Source organism: Microtus pennsylvanicus, chromosome 20, assembly GCF_037038515.1.
Source record: "Microtus pennsylvanicus isolate mMicPen1 chromosome 20, mMicPen1.hap1, whole genome shotgun sequence".
Classification (NCBI taxonomy): Eukaryota; Metazoa; Chordata; class Mammalia; order Rodentia; family Cricetidae; genus Microtus; species Microtus pennsylvanicus.
This window is the reverse complement of record NC_134598.1, coordinates 33,531,196-33,555,997: the sequence shown is the minus strand read 5'-3', so window position 1 is coordinate 33,555,997 and position 24,802 is coordinate 33,531,196. Positions and strand designations below refer to the sequence as shown.

Below are 24,802 nucleotides of genomic sequence, written 5' to 3'. Positions count from 1 at the left end.
CCCCCGCCCCACGGCGGGCCCCGGGCCGCACCTGCCGCGCGCACACGCCCCCCGCGCGCCGAGCCGCCGAGCCTCCGTCGCCGCCCTCCGCTCGCACCCGCGGCGGCTCGCTCGCACAGCCCAGCCTTGGCGCGGGCCGCAGCCACCACAGCCGCCGCCGCCGTCGCCATCGCCGCTGCCGCGGCACCGCCGAGCCCGCCCGGTGCGGAACCCAGGCGAGTCCAGGCTGGGCACTCGGGCGGGCGGGCGGGCGCACGAGTCTTCGCCGCGGTCGCTCTAACGCTCCAGCCCCCCCGGAGGACGCGCTCGACTGTTCCTGCGGCCGCTCGTCCGCGCTCAGGGTTCTCCTCGGTGCGGAGCATTCTTCCCAGTGCGGAGCATCGTCCTTCTGGGCGCCCGAGCATCCTGCTCAGAGCTCAGCATCCTCTTCCCTGTGCATCCTCCCTTAGTGCATGCTCGGCATCTTCCTCAGAGCTCAGCGTCCTCCTTTCGTTCCTCAGCGGCACCCGGGGCCCGGTCCCCACCCGCTCGCACCCCACCCCGCGGGAAGGAGGCCTCGGGAATGCAGGGGAGTGGCTGTGGGGGCGCGTCGCCGCTCGGCCAGCCCCTCTACCCAAACACGGGCTGCTCCCCATTGTAGAAGCTGCACCGTGTGACAGACAGGAGGACAGCGTGCAGCTCCCGGTGCGGGGCTGCTGCGGGGATCACAGCGTGCTCAAGCCCTGGCATCCTCTTAGGGTGGGGCGGGGAGGGCCCTGGCTTTTGGAGAGTGGACCCGGAGGAGGACCAGAGCACGGAAAGGACTCTGTAAGGGGACTCGTGAGAGACTATGGGGAAGGACCAGGAGCTGCTGGAAGCTGCTCGCACTGGCAATGTGGCTCTGGTGGAGAAACTCCTATCTGGCAGGAAAGGAGGGATCCTGGGCGGTGGATCCGGACCTCTGCCCCTGTCTAATCTGCTAAGGTAAGAATTGGCACCCACTGTGTGTGTGTGTGTGTGTGTGTGTGTGTGTGTGTGTGTGTACCCGCGTTAGCGTTGTATGGGTACGTTCTCCCCTCAGGGTATTGCACCTGGAGGTGTCAGCGATTCATTCTTAAATTAGGCAGGAAAACAGACCTTGTGTGTGAAGAGGAAGAGCCTCCCAGCCAGACTGAGGCTTTAGACTCTTTGAGTAATTTTAAAATAGCTAGCTCTCCATCAATGCGTCCATCAGCTACTTTTCTCTGAGCTCTGGTGCAGAACTTGTACGTGTCCTGGTGTTGCTAGAAGAAAATCCCGCATGTCCGGCACTGTTTCCGTTTGCAGCCCTGAAGCCCATCCCTACCATCGGGCTATTTACACGAGAGTTTTGGCTGCACGCAGTTATCCTGCCAAAGCCACAGCCTCCGTGGGTTGCTGCTACTTTCTCGTGCAGAAGACATTGGCAGTGGGTGATGATCCCACAAAACAAAGACAGTGAACCTTCCGAGGAGCTGTCAGTCAGACAGGGGAGCCTGTAAATCTTGAGGCTGGCTAGGCAGCCAGCGTTAGCAGTACTTCCTTTCAGTTATCCTGACTTACCTGAGTGAAACTCAGGATGCAGGGAAGTCTGGCTTGGGAAAGAAAGTATGTGTGGAACCCAGTAGAGGCCTTTAGAAGATGAACATGTGGTAGGTAAGACGGCTGTTGCTTAGAGAATCTCTCTAAGGTGACAGTTAAAAAGAAAGTCTGGATCTTTATTCAGCAAATATAAGTTAGAGATAGCTGGTTTCATTTGCATATTTGAGAAACTATAGAAAGTTGATTAAACGAATGAAATCACTGAGGAGGCAGGAAACCTGAAAAAGCACTCATTAGATGAATTCAAAGAAAACTCTTTAGTTCTCAGGTCGTGGTTATTCAGTTTGTCCTGCACATGTTTTGGAAGCCTCTGTCATCGTTCATATCTTTACCTTAAAGCATCTCTTAGGCAACCCAATGACGCTTATTGAAAAATCTTAAAAGCTGAACTGATTTTCTTGCTTAAAAGTATTTTGTATGACTGTTCATAAAAATGAAAAGGATTACATTTATTTGGTGTGTGTGTGTGAGAGTCTGTTCTCTCCTTCACCATGTGGATCCAAGAAATGGTGCAGTTCTCAGGTTTGAGAGCAAGCACTTTCACCCTCTGAACCAGGGGTTCTCAACCTCCCCAATGCTGCAATCCTTTAATCCAGGTCCTTATGTTGTGGTGACTCCCAACCACAAAACTATTTTTGTTGCTACTTCCTAACTGTAATTTTGCTACTGTTTTGAGTTTTAATGTAAATAATATCTATGTTCTCTGATGGTCCTAGGTGACCCCTGTGAGAGGGTCATTCCACTCCCAAAGGGGCCACCCATGTGTTGAGAAATGCTTCTCTGAACCCTTGTGCTGATCTTGATAAGTGTTTGATACAAACTTTTGCATGAAAATGTGTTACATACATAGGTTCTCATAGGTTGTGATCAGACAGTCCAGTAAATTACCATGGTGGTTATAGGGAAAAGGAGTTTATATTACAGTGAATTGAGAGGAAATAAAAAATAGTGAGATTTAAAGATCCATATACGATTATATATACTTGGTGACAGTGACGCCGTTGGAATATTTCATTTCAGAATAATGATTATTTATAGAAGTTTTTTCTCTATGTGGGCCTTAGAAAAGATGGCTGTTCTGTGTACTCTCTTTCATTTTCAAACGCAAGTAGATATTATATATATTTTCGCCTACAGTTTTAATATTTACCCCTAGATAGTTTATGGAAAAGAAGTTCAGTGACAGTTTTAAGTTATAAGTGAAAAAGTGGGTTTGCAAAGGCACCCAGTCCATCAATTATAAATTTATTCTGATGCTATGCTAAACCAAGTTCCTCAAAATTAGTATCTTTGGAAACATGAGAATTTATTAATAATAAGAAATTTAGTTAATTTTATTGACACAAATGGAGACAAATGGTGCTTTTGAACACTCCTCAGTTGTGTTATTTTTGCAACAAAAATAGATGACACATTTTAGGGATAAAACACTAAGTGTTTCATGTTAGTAAATACTTAAGTAGCAAAAACATGATCCAGAGTGTTCAGCTAGAGTGAGTTTTCTTTATTATGGTTTTGTTGGCTGGTCCTGGTGGCTTTACAGGAGCACATATTGAAAATAAAGTTTGAATAAAGTTGTAAAACCAGACTTACATTTACCTGTTTCACACTGGATTAGCCACTAAAACATGCCTTTAAAGAGAATGGAGCCGAGTAGTGGCGCAGGCCTTTAATCTCAGCACCCGGGAGGCAGAGGCAGGTGGATTTATATGAGTTCGAGGCCAGCCTGATTTACAAAGCAAATTCCAGGACAGTTGGACCCCCCCCACACACACACAGAAAGAGAGAGAGAGAGAGAGAGAGAGAGAGAGAGAGAGAGAGAGAGAGAGAGAGAGAGAGAGAGAGAGAGAGAGAATAAAGGAAATGGGAGTTGAATTTTATTTAGATGATCTTTTGCATAAAATGGAATTTCAAAGACATATTTTATGTGGCTATCACTTTATTTCACTAATGATTGTCAATCAGAAACTTGTAGGGTAATAAGAGGTGTGTTCTTCTCCAGCAATCACTTTGAATAATGGCACTTTGAAATATCCTAATGTTTTGGGCTGAATTGTGGATTAGGTTAATCAGTCTTTTCTGCCTGCTTTATTCCTTGTGTAGTGTAGCAGTTGTGTCTGATTGGGGTAAATGCTTGCACGCCTCATCCGGAGGTCAATACTCATTTCACAGATGAAAGGCTAAAGAGACATTGGAAGATTAATAACTTGTCCAAGGTCACTTAATTAGCAATGACAAGGGTTTGAAACTCCAGTTTGCTTTACTGATCTTCAGTTATATGCTTGAATTTATTTTGCTTCCAAAGTTTAAGGTATATGGTCAATTTAGACAATACAATGATTTTTAGCTGGAAATAAATAATGCATTTATTTTGCTAAGAAAAAAAATCCATTGACTGCTCGTTTGAGACCTAATTAGATAAAAATTTGCAGAAGATGTTTTTGTTTGTGTGTGGTTTACTACACAAGCTGTGGCTGTGTTGTGGGGTGTGCTTGAGGGACAGTGTAGTTTTTAGTGCATAGAATAATGCCCTTAAATGGCTACAAAGAGTCACACTGCAAAATGTGGTGAGCTGGAAAAAGTAACAGTATCTAGGGTTTTGTTAAGGAAAAACTAATAGTAACTAGGGTTTTGTTAAGGAAATAGTAATAGTAACTAGGGTTTTGTTAAGGAAATAGTAATAGTATCTATCCCTAGGGTTTTGTTAAGGAAATAATAATAGTATCTGTTCCTGGGGTTTTGTTAAGGACTAAATGATGCAAAAAGTAATAAGTGAAAAGCATTGACTACATAGGTGTTCACCATTAGTGTTAGGATTCCTCTCATTGCTCTAAGGTACACGAGACTCTGTGGACTTGATTTCTTATTGTAGTACATCACCATAGTAAACTTTTCACTGGGATCAGAATCTTTAAGCACAAAAAGACCTTTAATCCAAGTTCTTACATGGTGTGTGAATTTTCTCTGCAAAATCCTTTTCCAGTTAGTTATCTCCAGCACTATTAACATTCCCAGCGACTAGATTCAGCCCCAGCACTCCCCTGCTTTTGAGGTGAGCTCTTGCTCTTTTTCTCTCTGCAGCTGATCTTGAGCTGAGCACTCTCCAGCCTCAACCTCCCCAGTGCTAGATTACAGGCTTGCTCCACTGAGCCTGCCTTCTATTCATTCTGCTCCACTTTTTGATAGCTGTGATCATAAAAAAAATTCTATTTTTTTTTATTGAACTGAAATCCACTTTGCTATAGCTCCTAGCAACTAGTAGTAGCTTGGCTGCATGGGTCAATATAAAAGTGGCTGAATTCATTTGTCAAGACAGTTCTGCAGGAACATGCATTTAACTGTATTGTTTTCTTGGAAATTTGTTCTTTTTCACGGAAGAACCGCTCTTGTCCTTTGCTGTTACAGGACAATGGCACTTAGGTGTTCAAATGCAAACGTGCATATTTTAACCACCTTTTTCTCAAATTCCCAAATGACCTTTTGAAATGTGAAGAAGAGGTAAGAAATTGAATAATATGCACCAGGTCTCACTCAGTGGAGCATGGAGTGGGGGCTGATATATTGATGCATAAAAGCCCAACTGATTGTAAAAGAGGATTCATAGTTTGAATCTACTTTTATAAAAAAGTAACGGCAAAGACTTATAGTGTATATTAATATGTAGAAATGGAGACAATGTTCATTTTTGAGCGATGGGACTGTGGGTTGTTTATTCTTTATCTGTGCTTTCATAGATTGTGTAATGAAGATAGGTGGCATTATTAAAATATAGTACAATTAAATTATTACCCCTGTATTACTGCTCTAAGACCCTGCTATAGGTCAAGATTTTCTGAGCCATAAAATTGGTGTTGACTCATATTATTAATGAGAACTTCCAAATATTTTTCCTTTTAAAAACCCGTGAAGCCATAATTCCCCCATCTGGTATTCGTGAAAGTGTTGGTTGAACCTAAGATATCCTTAGTGCGTTTCATCTTGTTTTACCCTGTATTTGCAGCCTATGCCTGTCTTTTTGACTCTGGAGTCTGTTTATCAGAGTATTAACTTCCCATTCTGCATCAGCTGTAGATAAACACACATTATAACTGGAATCCAACCCTCTGTAAGATATTCCTAAAGAACCTCTTTTTGTCTTATACACTTGAAGGGGCAGCCTTTATGTCTGGTATTCTTGCTTTGGAGTCGATCAATAGACCGATTGTTTCTCTCTGTTATACCAGTAAGAGTATTGTGAAGTATTTATTGTCTAGTTAATTTCTAAATCCATTCATAGCCTGTTTATGGCATTCCTTTGAGCCAACCGATTAGTTAGTTGTATGGTTACAAATTCCAACAAAAATGAGCATACTTAACAGTAGCTTGTTTGGGGGTGAGCCATTGGTAGTTCCTAATTTAATGAAAATTCCTTCTTCTTGAGTCTAAACCTTCTGGGTCTGGATTTCTAATACTTATTTTTCTTAAAAGTTTAAATTCTATGTATGTATGTATGTATGTGTGTATGTATGTATGTATGTATTTCTTTATTGGGCATATATGTGCATGGGTGCCTGCATGTGGAGGTCAGAGGACAATGTGAGGGAGCTACTTCTTTCCCACCACATTGATCCTAATGGTTCTCAACCTGTGGGTCATGACCCCTTGGGTGGGTCAAACAACCCTTTCACAGGGTTCGCATATCAGATACCCTCCATATCAGACATTTATATTACAGTCGATAACAGTAGCAGAATTACAGTTATGAAGTAGCAAGGAAAATAATTTTATGGTTGGGGTTCACCACAACGTGAGGAACTGTGTTAAAGAATGGCTGCATTTGGAAGGCTGAGAGCCACTGCTCCCGGGGATTGAACTCGGATCGTGAGACTTGGTGGTGAGCGCCTTTACTCTTTTAACCATATCAGTGATCCACACGGCTCATTGTAAAAGCAAACTAATGTCTCTTGTAATTTGTCCCTGGAACCTTAATGTATCGCATCACTTGTCTGTCTCCTTCAGCTTGAAAATGATCCTCCTCAGGGAAGACGTCAGAAGACAGACATTAGAAAGAACCAAATACTTGGCATTGTCAGATATATTCAAGAACTATTATGGTCTAAAACAATGGTTCTCAACCTTCCTAATGTTGTGGCCCTTTAATACAGTTCCTCATGTTGTTGTGACCCCCCCCACCATAAGATTATTTTGTTGCTATTTTATAATTGTAATTTTGCTACTTTTATGAGCTGTAATGTAAATATCTGATATTCAGGATATAAAGGGGTCACGACCCAGAGGTTAAGAACCACTGGACTAAAACCAGCTACAGATTTATACTATCAGAGCATTGTAGATGGAAGTTTCTGTCCTGCCTGGTCCTGTGACTGTTCAGTCCCAAAGAAACACAGAGGCTTAATTATAAAGTGTTTGGACTCTTAGCTCAGGGTTATTACTAACTAGCTCTTACAACTTAAATTAACCCACAATCCTTATCTATGTTTAGCAATGTGACTCTGTACCTTTTCTCAGTGCAGCATTCTCATCTTTCTTGCCCTGTGTCTGGCTGGCGACTGCATCTCTCTCTGCCTTTCCTCTTCCCAGAATTCTCCTAGTCTGATCACCCTGCCCATACTTTCTGCTTGGCTCCTGGCCAATCAGTGTTTTATTAAACCAATATGAGTGACAAATCTTTATAGTGTAGAAGAGCATTATCCCACTGCAGAGCATAAGATTACGTCAGTGAATTCTTACACTCTGTTCTTCAAACTCACCCGAAAGAGCTAGTAGCCTTTTCTCTGGAGAAGAAAACGTATCTTTTTTTATTATGCTTCTCAACACCCTCTTTAATTCTCAGAGAAATCTGAGGTCCCCTCCCTCCTTTTCTATTCAGCTTATATATGTAAAATTTTGTTTTCTAAAACTTACTTGCAAAACCTTAAAAATGTCTTTTTGGATACAACCCTATATTCCAAAGAAAAGTAATTACCAGTTATGATGTATGTTAAGTTTTCACTGACATCAAGAATTTCTCATATTTTAATATAGCAATTGAAGTTTGCTAATACCTTAGATTTGTTTGGTCTTCTTTTTTGAGAATATAATACATCAGTTCTCCCTTTTCTTTCCTTCCCCAAAGCCCTCCTTGCCGTTCAGATTTATGGCTTCTTTGTCATTAGTTGTTACATGCATCCATATATACATTCTTAACTATAACGTGCTCAGCTGGTATAATGTTACTTGTATGTGTGTTTTCAGGACTGATCATTTAGTATTAGATAACCAATTGGAGTAGTCTTCCCTGGGGAAGACAGTTTCTCCCACTTGCAGCATTCCTTAGATGCTTATGGTATTTTCCCGTAGGGTTGAGGCCTTCCCCTTCTTCCTTGACACACCTATTGTATTTTTTATTTTTTTAATTTATTTATTTATTAAAGATTTCTGTCTCTTTCCCGCCACCGCCTCCCATTTCCCTTCCCTTCCCCCAATCAAGTCCCCCTCCCTCCTCAGCCTGAAGAGCAATCAGGGTTCCCTGCCCTGTGGAAAGTCCAAGGACCACCCACCTCAATCCAGGTCTAGTAAGGTGAGCATCCAAACTGCCTAGGCTCCTACAAAGCCAGTGCGTACAGTAGGATCAGAAACCCATTGCCATTGTTCTTGAGTTCTCAGTAGTCCTCATTGTCCGCTATGTTCAGCGAGTCCGGTTGTTGTTGTCCTTGTTGAACTCATGTTTTGGCAGTCATGTTGTTGAGACTATATAATATACCTAAGTTTGTATATAAATATTCATATCTGCTTAAATTAAAATATTCTCATTCGGGCTGATGATGCTCTCTCTAAGAGTAGAGACCATCTTACAAAACCCCTAACACCAGGGATGAGAAATCATCTTTTGAGTTGCTGGTCAACATTGTCCAAGAGACTCCCCAAACATACACGTGATTACTATTGTCCTTATTGCCCCCACGAGGTGGAAGCTAAGTCCCTGTCGCTAGAGACACCAGAATGCTTCTTCCCCGAGGGCTTGCTTCCATGGTACCAGAAGGTGTCATGTGACTGTCTAAAGGAGGGAAGCAACCAACAGTTCTACACAGCTACGGCACCTGTGAATGATAGCATTGACCCTCAGAGTACAGTAGTGGAACCTGTCTTGGCAGTAACCAACAGCTCTCTGATTCGGCTTAGGATCCACTCAATAAGAAGGAACTCATGCCTGGCGCTGGAAGGCTAGTCCACAGCCCATCTTGGCTAAGAGCCTGCACTCAGCACTTTACTAAACCAGTAGAATCCTTCACTGTACTCTAAATATTTTTTCTTACTTTTTTTTTTAATTCTTCACAGAGATGGGTGTTAGGTGGAGCACATTTTATAAATTATTGTTGAACATAAATGATCCAGGTCTTAAGGTCCCCATGTGAAAAAGTAAATCAGTAAGAGATGGGAAGCAACAATTTTCTGGTCACCAAATAGTTCCTCAACTTTAGGATTCAACTCCTGAAGCTTCTGGTGATAGGTACAAGGAGATAAGAGGCAACTAGAAAAAGGGGGGCGGGGGGAAGAGCCCTGTAATTTTTACACCTATTTGGGCAGTTAGGTTTTTCGGAATCTTATATAAGAAACTTGCTTTTAGAGATGCTGAATTTGTTAAGTGGGATAAATCACAAAGAGAGCAGTTCAACCTCGTGAAAATGTTATATCTATAGAAATCGTCGAGTTTCGAGGGGGTTATCTATTTTAGATAGTAATGATGTTTGAGGCGGTGATTGCGCCATTATGTTCAGGGAGCAGTGTCTGCCAGAGTGAGCCGTGCCAGCTGCAGGATGGGGTGTGAGGAGAGAGGAGAGGGAATTTTGGTATTGACCTCTTTCTCTACAAAGCAGGGTTTTTAGCTTCCTCTTTAAAATGACGGGGGTGGGGGCTGATGCGTGGCAGTAGGCTAGTGCAGCTAGCCTAGTGATTGTTAGTTATCCCGTCTTTCCACCCTGTGTCCTTGTGATGCTAAGGGTTAAAACCGGGGCCTTCTACCTGCTGAGCAAGAGTTCTGCCATTTACCTGTGCTCTCTGCGTCTGGCTGGTTTTGCATTGCACAGTTCCTAGGGTACATGCACCTCCGTGGTTTCTTACCCAGCACGGGATGGCGGGAGCAACTCTCACTTCAAGGAGAACTGTACAATGCTCATCAGGGCATCATCTAAGTTCTTAGGTGACAGTAAACGATTTGATTAGTTTAGTGGTATCCTGAAACAGTTTGTTTCGCATTTGGGGTCATTTTGGCAAAGTCTTCTTTCTAAGAGAATGTTACAGTCCAGTCCAGGCACTGAAGCCGACTGTCATGTAAAGGAAAGGGCAGAAAAGGTTTAATTTCCATCTATAGACCTGGAAAATATTTCTTACATTTCGGTGTCTCTGGTTTCCAGTTTGATCATATTGCAGAATTATTTCAGTTAATTAAAATATGATATTTTGATTACTCATATGTCAGTATGAAGGATGATTTCATGTTCCAAAAAGAGGGTGTGGGCAGAATGCATATGAGGAGACTCACCTGCATTTTGTTTCTCCTTGTGTGTGTGTGTGTGTGTGTGTGTGTGTGTGATAACCAGGTCACGCAAGGATTCTAGGCAGGCAGAGGCACAATGCCACCGAAGACCTAATGAATCTCCGGTGTAATAATTAATCTCTAGGAACTTTCCTTAGAGTTCAGTTTTCTTCTTCTTTTTTTCCCCCAGTAGGCTAACAAGTGGATTTTACATTTTTGCAAAGTTAAGAGAAACTTTGGAACGGATTCTCTGAGGAGGAAGAATGGCTAAAGAATACATTTTGTCTTCTTTGGTTTACTCTACTACAGTGTCCACAGCGTGCTAGTCTCGGAAACTGTTTCCTGAGTCGAGCTTTCTTATTTAGCGGTGTGTCTTTGTGTATCTAGCTGTAAAATGGAATGTTGATTCTCTTCATGCTGTGTCCGTTTGGATTCTGTTGTACTGTGAGAATAGTTTATTCAGTATGGGTAATTACTCCTGTTTCCGGTCTGCACACGCTGGTTAACTGTCTGACCAAAGCCGATCAAGGCTCGGCGGATGGCTTTGGGCCGACACAGGCAGCCTCAGGTCTTGCTGCCTTCTCGGTATTTCTGTTCCTCGTGCCTCATTTCCTTTATGCTTCCTTACCCACATATCTTTCTTCTAGAAAACAATTATATGCCTTCTATTTTTCTAATTATCACAGACTCATCCAGGGAGGCAAAAGTGGCTGGTTAGTTTTTTGTCAAATTAACATCAACTAGCGTCACCTGTGGGCATGCCTGGGGGGAGGGAGTTTTCTGGATTACTGATTGGCCCACTTTGGGCTGTGCCACCCCTGGGCAGGTGGCCCTGGGCTGTGTTGGGATAAGAAGGCAAGCTGAACAAAGGCGTGGAGAGCAAGCCTGTCAGCTGTGTTCCTCCACAGCTTTCCGGCAGTTTCTGTTTCAGGCTCATGCCTCGAGTTCTCGACTTGCCTTCCCTTAAAGACGCACTATAGCTCATAAACCGGAATCAAGGGTTCACCAATCACTTTTGGGTCGGTGTTTGCGAACAGGCGCAGAGGGAAGTGGGTCTTGTGGGGAGTGGAGCTGGGCTGCGTTGTGAGAAGTAGATTAAGGACAAATATGGACCTTTGGGTTAGGAGTCTGGCGTGGGCTTCCAGCATCTTCCTTGCCCTGTCCCTCTCAGTGTTATCTCCTTTAACCTGTGACTCAGCGCCCTGTGCTTTTGTCTTTCCCCTCACTCCGAACTGCTTTGGGGAGCTGACAGTTAGAGGTGTGAACAACTGGTAAGTAGGTTTTAAGAAGGCAAACCTACTGTTTTGGCGAAAGAGACAGCAGAACATTAGGCATGCACAAAAGCGTAGCTGTGGTGTGCAGCACCAATGGAGTAGGCTTTGCTTGGCACCTAGGATGGGGTTAAATAAGGGAACTCATTGTCCTTCTTTCTTATAAGACTGCAAAGAAAGGGGTTTATTGGAGACTTGGCTGTTGACAGAGACGCTCTTAAAGAATTTACTGCTTAGTTAATCCCTAGAACGGTGTGCATGTGTCACTGGGGCTCAAACACAGGGCATGTTAGACATGCACCTTACCGCTGAGCTACATACACCCCTAAAGTTTTGATTGAATTAATAACCATATATAAGTGTCCGTATTTCATTGCCTGTTTCCAGAAGTTATTCCCTAGATGTCTGCATGTGTTGTATGTTACAGGTAACAGACTGTGGAATAGAATCATGCAAACAGTTCTAATATCTCATGTGGTTTGAGATTCAAACCAAAATATTTTAGGTAGACTTTTTTCCTTAAAAAATACTTCATGTTGCAAGTTGATTTCAATGTTCACTATTGCTTAGAGTCTTAGCTGGGGTCATCCTTGTGGAATCCTGGGACTTTCCCTAGTGCCAGGTTTCTCCCTAACCCCGGAGGGAGCCCTTCTTAATTCTACGAGGGGGGTACTCAGGGAATCTGAGAGAGGAGGCGCTGCATAAATTCTAAAGGATGGATAGAAATTTACAGGACGGACGTGATTGGGAGGCGGATGTCTCAAGCAGAAGGAGCAGTATATCTGATAACAGAGTGTGGAAATATAGACGGTAATTGGCGCTGTTATAAGCAGTTTGCGTTGATGGACAAGAAGCAGATGAAGAGATCGAAGGACTTTGGGTGTTTCCCTAAGGAGTTTGAACTTACCTTGGAAGTTGTGGCTCTGTATGAGCATTTTGGTTTTCTTAGGTAATGTATCAGTTATTCACTTATGCTAATAGCATGACTGTTTGAAAAATTTGGATAAATTAAGAGTTACTCACAATCTTTTTTTTTGGCTAAAGCTTCCTCTCTTAGTGTGTTCTATGTACTTATCTGCTCCAGCATGCAATTCTGGATTCTGAATTTTTCATTGAGGTAGTCTATCACATATTTCCAGTGTGAATGCAAGGTCTTCATAATCGTAATTTTTATGGCTGTCTAGTGCAGAATTTTCAGAGACTCCCTGTACCCAGACAACTCATGGTTGTTAAGCATGGATTTCCTGATCTTACCCCAGATCCATAGAAGTTCTGTGTTTAATACCTAGAAATATGCACTGAACAGATTTCCCCAGATAATTACATACACGCACTAAGGTTGGGGGAACCACTGATCTGAAATATATACTATTACTAAGCATTTCTCTAGCGTTAGCGACTTGGGCAAGTCTTGACTTACTTGTTTTGTGTATATAATGGTCTGAATGTCTTCATGCAAGGCACCATTTCCATAAGCTGCCTTTTTGTCAGGGACCAGCCTCGACAAAGTACCACTTGCCAGGGTAGGGGTGTGGGGATTGGAAATATAAGCAGAGAGTATGAACATCTGAAAAGAATAAAACAGAAAAACATAGAATGATACTGGGGGGGGGGGGAGTTTCAGTGAATCCTAAAACTGCCCGCGTTTAATTCCCAATTGCTTAAAATACCCCTGACCCTAAGAAGTTGGAGTAAGATAAAAAACTGCATTAACACGGCCAACAAGGGAATACATAGAGCAGTTGAAGATCACTGGCTACAGCCATAGTTTATTTTGTTGCTCGGACAAAACAAGTCATGCTCACACCCTAGACCAAAACATTCTGTAGGCAAACCACTCCCTGGATGGAATCCAATGTTATCTCCTGAAAGGAAATGGAACCTTAGTTGGATCCTTAGACTTTTGTTTGAGGTAGAAACATCTCTACCTCTCTACCTCTCTATTCCGGAAATACAAGGTCTGGATATTAGCCATACCTGTTGACAATAACCTTGAGAGAGCAGAACCCTCTGACCCGAGTCCAAGTGGGACCTTCGTTTAAGGCCAAAACACAATCACCTTAAAGGGCTAGAAGTAAATTCCAACTCTCTGACCTTTGGTCAAGGTGGAAATAGGCTCACATTTTTGGGCCTCCACACGTCTTTAGGATACACATCTAGAAGAAGAACTACTTAGACCATGTACCCCAGATACACTGTTTTATGTGACCTACAGCCTGTCCTCCTAACAGCCCATAAGGTCATCACTAACCTCATCTTTAGCCACAGGATGGAAATCTAGAAGGTTGAATAATTTGCCCAAGGTTCTAGTTAGTCGGTACCAGATCTAAGATTCAAATTCAGGTATTGCTGACCCCAGAGGTCTTTCTCATGTGCCGTCTTGCTTCTTAGTTACATAAGGATCACCATCTATTCTGGGTAAAAGGATAAAAATAGCGATATACTTTAGTGTATAAATAGTCCTTTTCCTGTAAATGACAGCGCCACATCTCCATGCTAACACAGTTCTCTGTTTTGCTTCTCTTTGTGGACAGTTATACAATAAGGGCGATAGTTTGCTTTGATATTTTTTTTCTTGATAAACACAAACTGGAAAATAAATGTTGAGTAAGTTAAGTTTCAAAATAGTTCTTTGTGAACCATGTTATTTAAAAATAGTGCAATTGTCCTATTAAAATTTCATATTTTGTATGTAGGCTTTTGTGTATGTGTGTGTGTGTGTGTGTGTGTGAACCTATGAGTTTAATTAGGGTTTCTTACAGGACCATGAATGGGGGAGGGGTTATTTCTAGGAGCATGGGCATCTTGCCAGTTTCTACACCATTAAAGAACATCCTTCCCTGTCCTTTGAAAGAATTAGTTACCTATAAGAAGTAAGTCCTCAGGGAGGTGCAGGGTTCCTAATCTTCCCCCTTCTCCATGAAGTTTCTTGGGTTTTTAATGCTATTGAACATTAGTTGTCTTCAAAAATGGCTTTACAATTCGTCCACTGTGTCTCCACTTGAGTGGTGTTGACTTTTCTTTTTCTCTTGCTTGCATGAAGAAGGAGAATATGGAGCTTTCAGGTCTTCATTTTATGACCTATTGTTCTCAAGCCAATAGATCTGGGAGTCTAGTAAAACAGAGAACCGGGCAGTGCATCCTTGGAACCTCCTCATCTCCTCTTTGGATGCTCTTTCGTGCGTTTGGTTGAACTTGACTGCTCCTGAGCATTCTTTGGCTGCTGTTAGCAGAGACGTGGAGCTAACATTAAGTTTTATGCTGTATCAGCAGCTTTTTCTGTATTTCGTTTTTATCCTCTCAAGGAGTATATCCTCCTATTAGCCACTTTTGGGTTGATGTAATAAATATGTAGTAGGAACAACTGCCCAAACAGAGCCATTAGCTTAGGATAACGTGCTCCAAACGTTAGCCTGTGAGGGACATTTTTTTCTATTCTTCTCTCAAATATCTACATCCCTAATACAGTTTCCCCTCCCTCCTCTCCTCCCAGCCCCTCCCCTCATCCTTCTCCCCCAGATCTACTCCTCCTCTATTTCAGAAAAGGGTGGGCCTCCCAGGGATAGTAATCAAACTTAATGTACCAAGTTGCATTAAGACTAGTTACATCCTTTCATATGAAGGCGGGATGAGACAATCCAGTAGGAAGAAAAATGTCTCAAAAATAGGCAAAAGAGTCAGACACAGCCCCTGTAAACACTGTTAGAAGTCCCACAAGACCATCAAGCTGCACAATTCTAACATATGCAGAGAGCCTAGGTCAGTTCTGTGCAGGCTTCCTAATCTTGGGTTCAATTTTTGTGAGCCCCTATAATCCCTAGTTAGTTAAGACTGTGGGTTTTCATGTGATGTCCTTGACCCCTCTGGCTCCTACAATCCTTCCTCCACCTCTTCATGTCTGGTTGTGGATTTCTGACTCTGCTCCCATCAGTTACTGGATAGAGCCTCTGTGATGACGATTATGCTAGGCTCTGGTCTACAAGTATAGCAGAGTGTTAATAGGATTTTTTTTTTTTAGTTGTGCCTGGTTCTATCTTAGGTCTCTGGGATAGCCATCGTCTGGTTCCTAGTCCCTCAAGAGTGTCAGTCATGGGCTTGCTTTCATGGCAAGGGGCTGAAGCTGGACCTGTCATTGGTTGGTTACTCCCTCAAGTTTTGTGCCACCTTTCCTCCAGCACATCTTGTAGGCAGGACACATTGTAGGTCGAGGTTTTGTGGCTGGTTTGGGGTCCCAATTCATCCACAGGAAACCTTGCCTGTTACTGAGGATGACTCATTCCGGTTCTGTATCCCCATTACTAGGAGACTTCACTAAGGTCCCTTTATAGATTCCTAGGAGTTCCTATTGTATTGAGCATCTACTTTGCCCACAAAATGCCCCCCCCCAATTCCAGTTGTCTCTCCCAATACTCTCTTCCTCCACTCCATCCCTCCTGTTCCCTTCCTTATATGCTACCAATCCACACTCAAAATCTATTCTTTTTCCCCTTCCTGGGGAGATTCCTATGTCCCCCCGTTGAACCTTCCTTGTTACTTAGCCTCTCTGGGTGTGTGTCTTGTAGCATGGTTATCCTTTACTTCACAGCTAATGTCCACTTGTAAGTGAATATATTAAATGTTTGTTTTTCTGAGTCTGGGTTATCCTCACTCGGTATGATCCGTTCACCTGCAGATTTCATAGTATTATTTTTCTTTTAACAGTGAGTAATATTCCATTGCATAAATGTGCCACATTTTAAAAAAATTATTATTCTTCAGTTGAGGGACATGTAGGTTGTTTCCCATATCTGGCTATTATGAATAAAGCTGCTCTGAACATAGTTATGAGCAAGTATCCTTTTGGTATGGTTGATCATTCTTTGGCATATGCCCAAGAGTGGTATAGTTGGGTCTTGAAGTAGATCAATTCCCAATTTTCAGAAAAACTTCTATATTGACTTCCAAAGTAGCTGCACAAGTTTGCACTCCCACCAGCAATGGAGGAATATTCTCCTTGCTCCACATCTTCACCAGCCTGAGCTGTCACTTGTGGTTTTTGAGCTTAGCCCTTCTGACAGCTTAAGATGGAATCTCAGAGTTGTTTTGCTCTGCATTTCCCTGATGACTAAGGATGGTGACCATTTCTTTAAGTGCTTCTTAACCATTTGAGATTCCTCAGTTGAGAATTCTCTGTTTAGATCTCTACCCATTTTTAAATTGGATTATTTAGTTTGTTGATGTAAGTTTCTTGAGTTTTTTATATATTTTGGATATTAGCCCTCTATCAGATGGGAAATTGGGGGAAGATCTTGCCCATCCTGTAGGCTGCCATTTTGTCCTATTAATGATGTCCTTTTACTTACAGAAGCATTTCAGTGTAAGGGACATTTTAATTCCGATCATAACACTCACTTACATCAGTAACAAGGGGTGGGAGAAGGGTATGGAAAAAGTCTTGAGTCCTGATTTTCAACGTAAGCTTTCTTCTCATTGGATAGCCCTAGTTACGTTATTTAACTTCTTTGTGCTTGGGTTTCTGTATTCATAGGAGAAAGATGATAATATATATCTCATTCTGTTACAGGATTAACTCACACACCCTTATAGTTTCAGGTAGTTGTGGTCAGATCTGGTCTGAAAACATTAGATGGAATATTCAGGAATAGACAGTTCATCAATTCTGAATAACTTTTTACAAAGTCTATCATTATTCTACTTAATCAGTTATTGTCAATTTTTCCTGCTCCTTATTTACAAATTAGGTCTTACCGTAGGCATGTCTGGTACCATTTGAGATTTTAGGCATTCTCTGTTTTGGAACACGTCTGCCCTAGATAAGGAGAATAGTGTAATTTAGATCAAGCATCAGGGTGCATCTATGAGTGTATAAAGAAGAAGTCAAGAAGTATTTATAATTATAAACCTAATGATTAATTCTACACATTTATTTGCGTGGGTAACTCCGGGATATTTTTATTGTACTAGACTAGTGTGTGTGTGTCTGTATACACTCTGTGCAAGTGCATGCATGTGTGTGCAGAGGTCAGAGAACAACTTTAATGTTTCCAGGAATCCAACTCGGGTCCTCAGACTCGGTCACAGGTCATTTATCTGCTGAGACATCTCACTGTCCATTTTCACACGACCATGGATAAGTTATCTTACTCAATTCCATCATTTTGGGGTTGACGTGATATTCTCTCATGATTGGAATAGGTCTCTGAGTCTGACAGGAGAGTCTCTAAGGGGTGCTGTGTTCTTTCCACTGCTTCCTGGTGGGTGGTCTATGATTCCGTCTGTTGCTCCACCGATGACTTTCAGTCTCCTGTTTGTGGTGGATACTGTCAGACTTCCATTTTACACAGTTACAGGTTTTCCTTCCAACAATCATCTTGTGAGGTTGTGCTTTTAAACTAGGTAAATATCTTTTTTATCAAACATTAAAAATTTTGTATTGAATGGACTACACAGGTTATTATTTTATTATATGTTATAGAGCATTCCTGTCATTACTATTGACATGTTAATTGTGCTAGACTTAATAGCAACCCTTTTAGGGTGTCTTCTTTGAATCATTCTCTGAGCATTTTCTTGATCTTCACATGCCAAGACGTTCCTCCTGAGTCCTGGAATCTATGACTTCTTCCAGGGATTCAGTGCCTTTGCTGGAAGATGATAATTGGAAGGGCAGATTTTAGTACTTGGTATATTCATGACTTGAGCAACTAGGAGAGGTGACATTTTTCAAATGGGTGAAAAATTACATATGTTTATTGATACAGAGAAGTGAACATCTATATTTGTCTATAGTGGCTAAAACCCCTGAAACTCTTCCTTCTTTTCATGTGTTTGTGCATATGGATGTTCACATACACGGTGCATGTGTGCATGCTGTTTTGTATGCATATTTGTTCATGTGTGTGTGTGGACTGAGGTCCATGTTGGTAACAATCCTCCACCACTTTCCACCATATTCTTCTGAGGTAGGTAGGTGTCTTAATCAAACTCAGAGTTCGCCGTTAGGGTTAATTTCACCAGCCAGCTTGATCCTGGGATTCCCTGTCCCCGCCTTCTGAGTCAGGAATTACAAGCAAGCCTTCACATTAACCTCACACATTTATGTGGGTCCTGGAGATACAAATTCGTATTCCTTTTCTCGTGTGGCAAGTGCTTTAATGGCTGTGCCATCTCCATAGACCCACACCTGGAATTTTTAATATGGACTCTAGCCCTGCTCCCCAAACAAAAGCAATTCTAACTTTCCCTTCCTGTATTCGTAACCTCCTTTATCTTTTCCAGGGTTTTATTTTCTTTGTAAATACGCTTATTTGCTAGGACTCCTCTTGTCTAATGCAACCTTCTCCTCTGGTATCCTCTTCCTTTTATAATGGTCTCCTATTTGTTCTAGGCTCTGCTTCCCTGTGCTTGGCTGCTCTTCTGAATAGATACCTTCCCTTGTCTTTGCGGCTGTAACTCCATGTACTGATCCACATTTGCAGGGGAATACCCATTTCAATCAGCATGGGCTCAAACTTTACCACTGCATGTGGATGCTGTCTTATACTACTTGAACTCTCTACACCAGGACGTTCCCCTCCATCAACACCATAGAGTATCCTTTTCTTGGGGGTGGGAGGCTCTCCTGTTTGTCCAGCCCCCCATGAAGGATGCTTTCTTTCTGACTTAGGCTCTGGTACTCTGCTCTCGATTGTCTTGGGGATAGATGACATTTTCTAATCCTGGTGTGGACTCTGATATGCGATTGTTGACCATGGCAACTTTGTTTCTGTCTCTGTTGTGAATGCCAACATTTCTCTTCACTACTTCCTAATGTTAAGGCTAAATTGTTCCTGAAAAAAATTAAAAAGGAGAAATGTAGAGAGAGAAAAAAAGAGGGGGTGAGGGAGAAGTCCTAGAAGAGGAAAGTAACATAATGCCTTTGTTGTTATGGATGATAAGGATAATGATGTTGGTGAAATGCACAGCTAAGACTTTTGGGTAATATTTAGATTGTGATCAATGTTTGAATACTGTATAGCTTCCCTAGACATTTCTTTTTTACATTTCGGAAGACAGAGAATGATATTTTAATAAGGCAGATAGCACTTTGCTTTTTAAAAAAAACTTTAAAAATATATATTATTATAAATATGGAGTAGTTTCCAGACCGGGAGAGAAAAATCTTTGTGTAGTTTTTTTCTCTGCTTAGCTGAAGGTCCCTTTCATAATTGTCAGTGAGATGCATGCTGAAGAACTTCAGTAAGTTGAGGAGAATGCCAAAAAAAAACTCAGGAAAGCCTGGAGATGTAGCTGTCACTTACAAGGAGCTTGAGTTTGCAGAATTTGATAGGAGAAGGATTTCAGCAAGCGGGTTTCTGTTATACGATATTGCCACTATGATTTTTTAAGATGCCATATTAATGTTATGTCAGGAAATCGATAAGATGTATTTTTTAAAATGGTAAACCAGTACAAGTCTTATAAAAATGATTATTGCTTCAAATGAAGCAGGACAGTGAGTACTGTCGTTTATACTGGATTCATACTGGGATTTCCCAGAGTTTGAATTATTACTAGGAATCTACAATTCTTAGAAACAAATCTAAGCAAAGAAACTTCCAGGAAACTCATTAGTAAACATTTAGTGTAGCTGAAAAATGACATCGTTATTTGCAAAAAGTGGGCAAAAATAGTTGGGAGCCTCGCAGACATAATCCGTTTCAGTTAATCCCGTACTTTAAAAGACCATTCTGCTTTTCATGCCAAGTTTAAGAAAACATAAACAGCAGACAGTTGCTGTTCCTCTTCCCTAGGTTTGGGAAAACAAGCACAGTAGAAAGATGATCAGATTTTTGTAGTGACATTTCATTTGTATTTTAATAAATAAAGCTGGCCTGAAGATCAGAGACTAAAACAGCTCCACTGGTCAGCCTTACAGACCAGGCAGTGGTGACACACACTTTTAATCCCAGTAGCCACACTAGTTTGCCATAGAAACTGGGCAATAGTGGTACACACCTTTAATCCCAGTACCAGAAAGGAATATAAAGTGGGAGGAGTCAGCTCTCACTCAGTCTCATTCTGAGGATTTTTGGAGGCAGGATCGCCATTGTTGGATTGAGACTTCGAGGTAAGAGCCACTGGCTGGCTGCTTTGCTTTTCTGGTCTTCAGCTTAAGCCCCAATATCTGGTCTCTGGGTTTTTATTAATCTTGCCACAGAGTTTCAGTTGTAGTACTTAGGAAGAAGGGAAAGCAACAGGCTTGCATTTAGAGTGGAATACGATGTTTCTTTTTCTTTCCCCTATACCTTTGTTTTCTTACCATCAATAGATCATCTAGGCTCTTGGAGAGGTCAGGAATCAGAGCCCAGAAATATCTCAAGGAGAGGCTATGGTACCAAAGCGTAAGGACTTCCTGGCATGTTCTACCCAATGTTGCAGTGGAGAGAGAACTGGGAAGAATCAAAGTCAGTCAAACACCCACTCAATCAATCAATAAAGGCCCCCCCCAAAGTACTTATCACTTGAACTGTTTTGCAAATCTCTTTTTGTATGTGTGTCCATGAGTTTCTATGTGCATGCGTGCATGTGTGTGCAGGTTGGGGGACAGCCATGGATGTTGCTTCTCCCACTTCCACCTTGTTTGAGATAAGGTTACTTTGAGCTCCAAGGAATCTTCCTGCCTCCACCTTCCATCTCTCCACAGGACCACTGAGACTACAGACAGACCGCTGCTGTACTTGGCTTTTCTTGTGGGCTCTGGTAATTTGAACTCAAGCCAAAACCTTTGCACGACAGGCATTTTACCCACTGAGATATCCCCTCAAGGCTTATTCTGGACATTTCTTGAGAGAATGCCCTCATCCAAGAAAGCTTCTTTCTCTTTACACCACCTACTCACGTCTGCTATACTTCCTTTACTTAAAAAAAACAAACAGAATACACGGGGTCTGTCGAGATGGTTCAGTGGTTAAGAGCACTGGATGCTCTTTCAAAGGACTTGGGTTTAATAATGTCCCGTATCCACAAGAAATCCAGTCCTGGGGTGTCTGCACCCTCTTCTGGCTCCCAAGAGCACCAGGTACATAGCACGCACGTACACACACACACACACACACACACACACACACACACACACACACTTCAACATCAGAATACAACATAACACAGTTGGGCATGCCGTCCATGCAAGCATGGTATTAGAGCAGTGTAAGAGCTGTCAGGGAGTTGCCAAGAGCGGGAAATAATAAATGTCTACCCCTCTGCTCTTCCTGGTTGTTGCCTATAGACATTATCTAGATGGTTTAATTAATTATATTATGTATTTTTAGATCAATGAAAATTCTATTTGGAGACATGTTTCAGACTCTTTGTTGGCTATGGGCCCCAACCGGAGTTCAGAATATTAATCTGAATTCCAAAGTTTGTGTAGATTCCTACACAGTCCAAGATATTTCCTTTTTCCTAGTAGTTAACATCCCCAGTTTCCACGACTCTTCCTTAATGTTCTGGTTATTTTCCTGCCACAGCTCAGCTGTGCCAGCATTGCAAGTATTCCCCGTGGGAGGAGAAGCAGGAAGTGCTGTGTGAGTTAGGAGGAAATAGAAGGAACGAGCATGGCTCGTTCTGGGTTTCTCAACTTAATTCACGTGGCTCATATAGTGTAGTCAGATATCCAGGCGGCAAGACCATCCGTCTTGTTGGAGTGTAAAGACTTGCCCCTGCATAGATGGCCGCAGCCTAGACCCAGGGAAGATTACCCACAGGACTTCAGAGAGCTCTCCCAGAGGTTCTCAGAACTTGATCTATGGGTGAACTTGTGCTTTTAATCTGCATTTGAAACATGACCCATAAATGCGGACCTTGAAAGAACTCTCTATATTTTACATTTATCCACACACACTTTGCTCATATTTCAAGTCTCCTCCTTTTTTAAATTTTTTCTTTCTTTTTTCTCTTTTTCTCAAATAATGTACTGGTTTTGGCTGTCGTCCAGGTCTGGCAGTTGGTGGACACGCTTCAGGAGAGAATAGGAAATTTCCCCTGCTTATCTATTCTCTCCCGTCTGCACCAAGATAATGTGTCTGTCAATTGTGACCTGATTTTGAAATAATTTATTAAATGGAGGGATGCATGACGTTATTTAAAATGTTGGTGTGACATTGGCTCCGAGTCCTTCCCAGTAAGCTCTGCAGTTGATTCTTCTGGTGAACTCCGCTGCTCGTGGGAGTTTTGGAAATCAGAATTCCTCTGGTGGTTTTGGATTCCGTTCAGCATTCATGTTTACTCAGAAAATTAAACATCAAGAAAATGAAACCGACTATATTTTTTTCTTTTGCCATGCAAATGTTGTTTTGAAACCATTTGCTTATTGTTTTTGTTTTTGGAGACAGGGATTCTCCGTAGCTTTCGGAGCCTGCCCTGGAACTAGCTCTTGTAGACCAGGCTAGCTTCAAACTCACAGAGGTCCACCTACCTCTGCTTCTGCCTCCCCATGTTGTTTTTTATAGACATAGAAAGTTCCTGATAGTAGTTTGTAGACTGCTTTAGAAAAGTCATGAGCAAAGGAGTGTATAGTACCGTACTATGGCAATGAATTATATCCTCCGTTCAGAGTGTTGATATTTTTTCTCCTTTTAAGGTAAGCTTTATGCAGATACAGTGGATTATTTATATAGTCATTTAAAGTTTTTAATTTACAATTTTTAATCTGAAGTTGGGAAGAGAGTTTAAAATTTTTCATTACCTTTTCTAGAAATGACCTGTTGGTATTTTAAGCAAGGTTTCGGTCTAGCCTAGGCAGGTCTTAGCTCCATGCCTCAGGTTCTACAGTGCTGGGGTTTACAATCTTATACCACCACATCTTTTGGAATTATAATTCTTTTAAAAAATCGTTAAAAAAACTTTTTTCTTAAAAATCCATCCTAAATTTGTGTCTCACATTTATTCCTTTCTTTTTTTCTTTTTTCTTTTGAGAAGGGTTTCTCTGTAGCTTTGGGACCTGTTCTGGAATTAGCTCTTGTAGACCAGGCTGGCCTCAAACTCACAGAGATTCACCTACCTCTGCCTCCCGAGTGCTGGGATTAAGGGTGTACGCCAGCACTGCCTGGCTCCATTCCTTTTCTTGTACCATGGACATATTCTTTCCGCTCCTTTCTGGAATGTCTCCCTCTAAATCATCGATTCTCAACCTTCCTAATCCTGTGACCCTTTAATAAAGTCCCTCATGTTGTGGTGACCCTTGACCATATAATTATTTCTTTGCTATTGCATAACTGTAATTTTGCTACCGTTCTGATTTATAATGTAGATATTTGATATGCGGGGGGTATCTGCTATGCGACTCCTGTGAAAATCTTGTTTGACCCCCAAAGGGCCCTTGACCCACAGGTTGAGAATGGCTTCTCTAAATGAATGTATGGAACTCAAAATGTTCATCATTTTCCTACCTCTCTGCTCTTCCGCTTGCGTGACACCTTGGGGTAGGGGACTACGGTGGACTACTTGTCTAATTTAGAAACCCCAGCGCCTTGGGGCAGGCTTTCTTGGACTGCCAACCTCAAATCATGACACGGAGACTTATTAATTATGAACGCTCGTCTTAGTTTAGGCTTGTTTCTAGGTAGCTTTTTTTTTTTAAACTTAAATGAACCCATTTCTGTTAACTTCTGTGTTTCCCTAGGCTCGTTGACCTCATCTGTGTGCACCTATGGTCCGTCCTACTTTCTTGCTTCCTCCATGTCTGTCTGTCTGCCCCCTTTATTTTCTGCCATCCGGGCCCACCTATCCCTAGATATGGGCCAGTCAGATTTTTTTTTTTAACCTCATCAGGTGCGTTTCGCAGACAAGGTAAAACAGCAACGCATCTTTACATAGTTAAACAATTATTCTGCGACACAAACACATCTTTACAAAGTTAAACAAACACTCTATTCCACAGCAGGGCGTTGCTTGACCCTTTCCTTTCCCACATCCACCCGTTCGCCGTCACCACTTTTAAGAACCATTTCCCTTCTCGCCTCTGTAGGAGCTGCTCGAAGATCTTGCTAGCTGACTTAGCGATGTCTTCGCGACTCTCCATTGGCTAAAGTCCAAGCTTTCTGGCTCATTATTTGAGGCCTTTTGTGACGTGGACAATCTAATACCGCCCCCTTTTTCTCACTGGTTCTTCACAGTGACTTTCTGCGAACAACCGCGCGCACCGTGCTCGACAAGGTTCAGCAGGAGTCCTTGGCTTTCCATGGTCGCTCCCCTGGAGCAGCCATCTTTCTGACGTCCGCTCAGCGAAGCTCATCCATCCTGACGGACTCCTCTGGTGTCATCACCCCTGGGAAACTTTGCCTGGCCCGTGTCTTTGGCAGCTTCCCTGGCCCTTTGTACGCACACTTCTATTTTTAGAGCTTAGAATTGCTGGCCCTCTCGCTAGAGCTTGAGTTCC

At 42.2% G+C, this 24,802-nt stretch overlaps 1 protein-coding gene across 21 annotated transcripts in view; it reads left to right on the top strand.

Annotated features, from left to right (window-relative positions):
• The first annotated feature begins 308 nt into the window (after window positions 1-308).
• Window positions 309-24,802, top strand: part of Anks1b (ankyrin repeat and sterile alpha motif domain containing 1B) — an 867,834-nt gene continuing 843,340 nt past the window's right edge. For 6 of the 21 annotated variants that reach the window (XM_075954277.1, XM_075954274.1, XM_075954273.1 and 3 more), the window contains exon 1: window positions 736-963. In XM_075954277.1, coding sequence (XP_075810392.1) covers window positions 830-963 — 134 coding nt within the window. In that variant the 5' untranslated portion in view covers window positions 736-829. Of the gene's footprint in view, window positions 964-24,802 lie in introns of all 21 variants that reach the window. The other 15 variants (XM_075954275.1, XM_075954278.1, XM_075954269.1 and 12 more) reach the window with 6 other exon arrangements.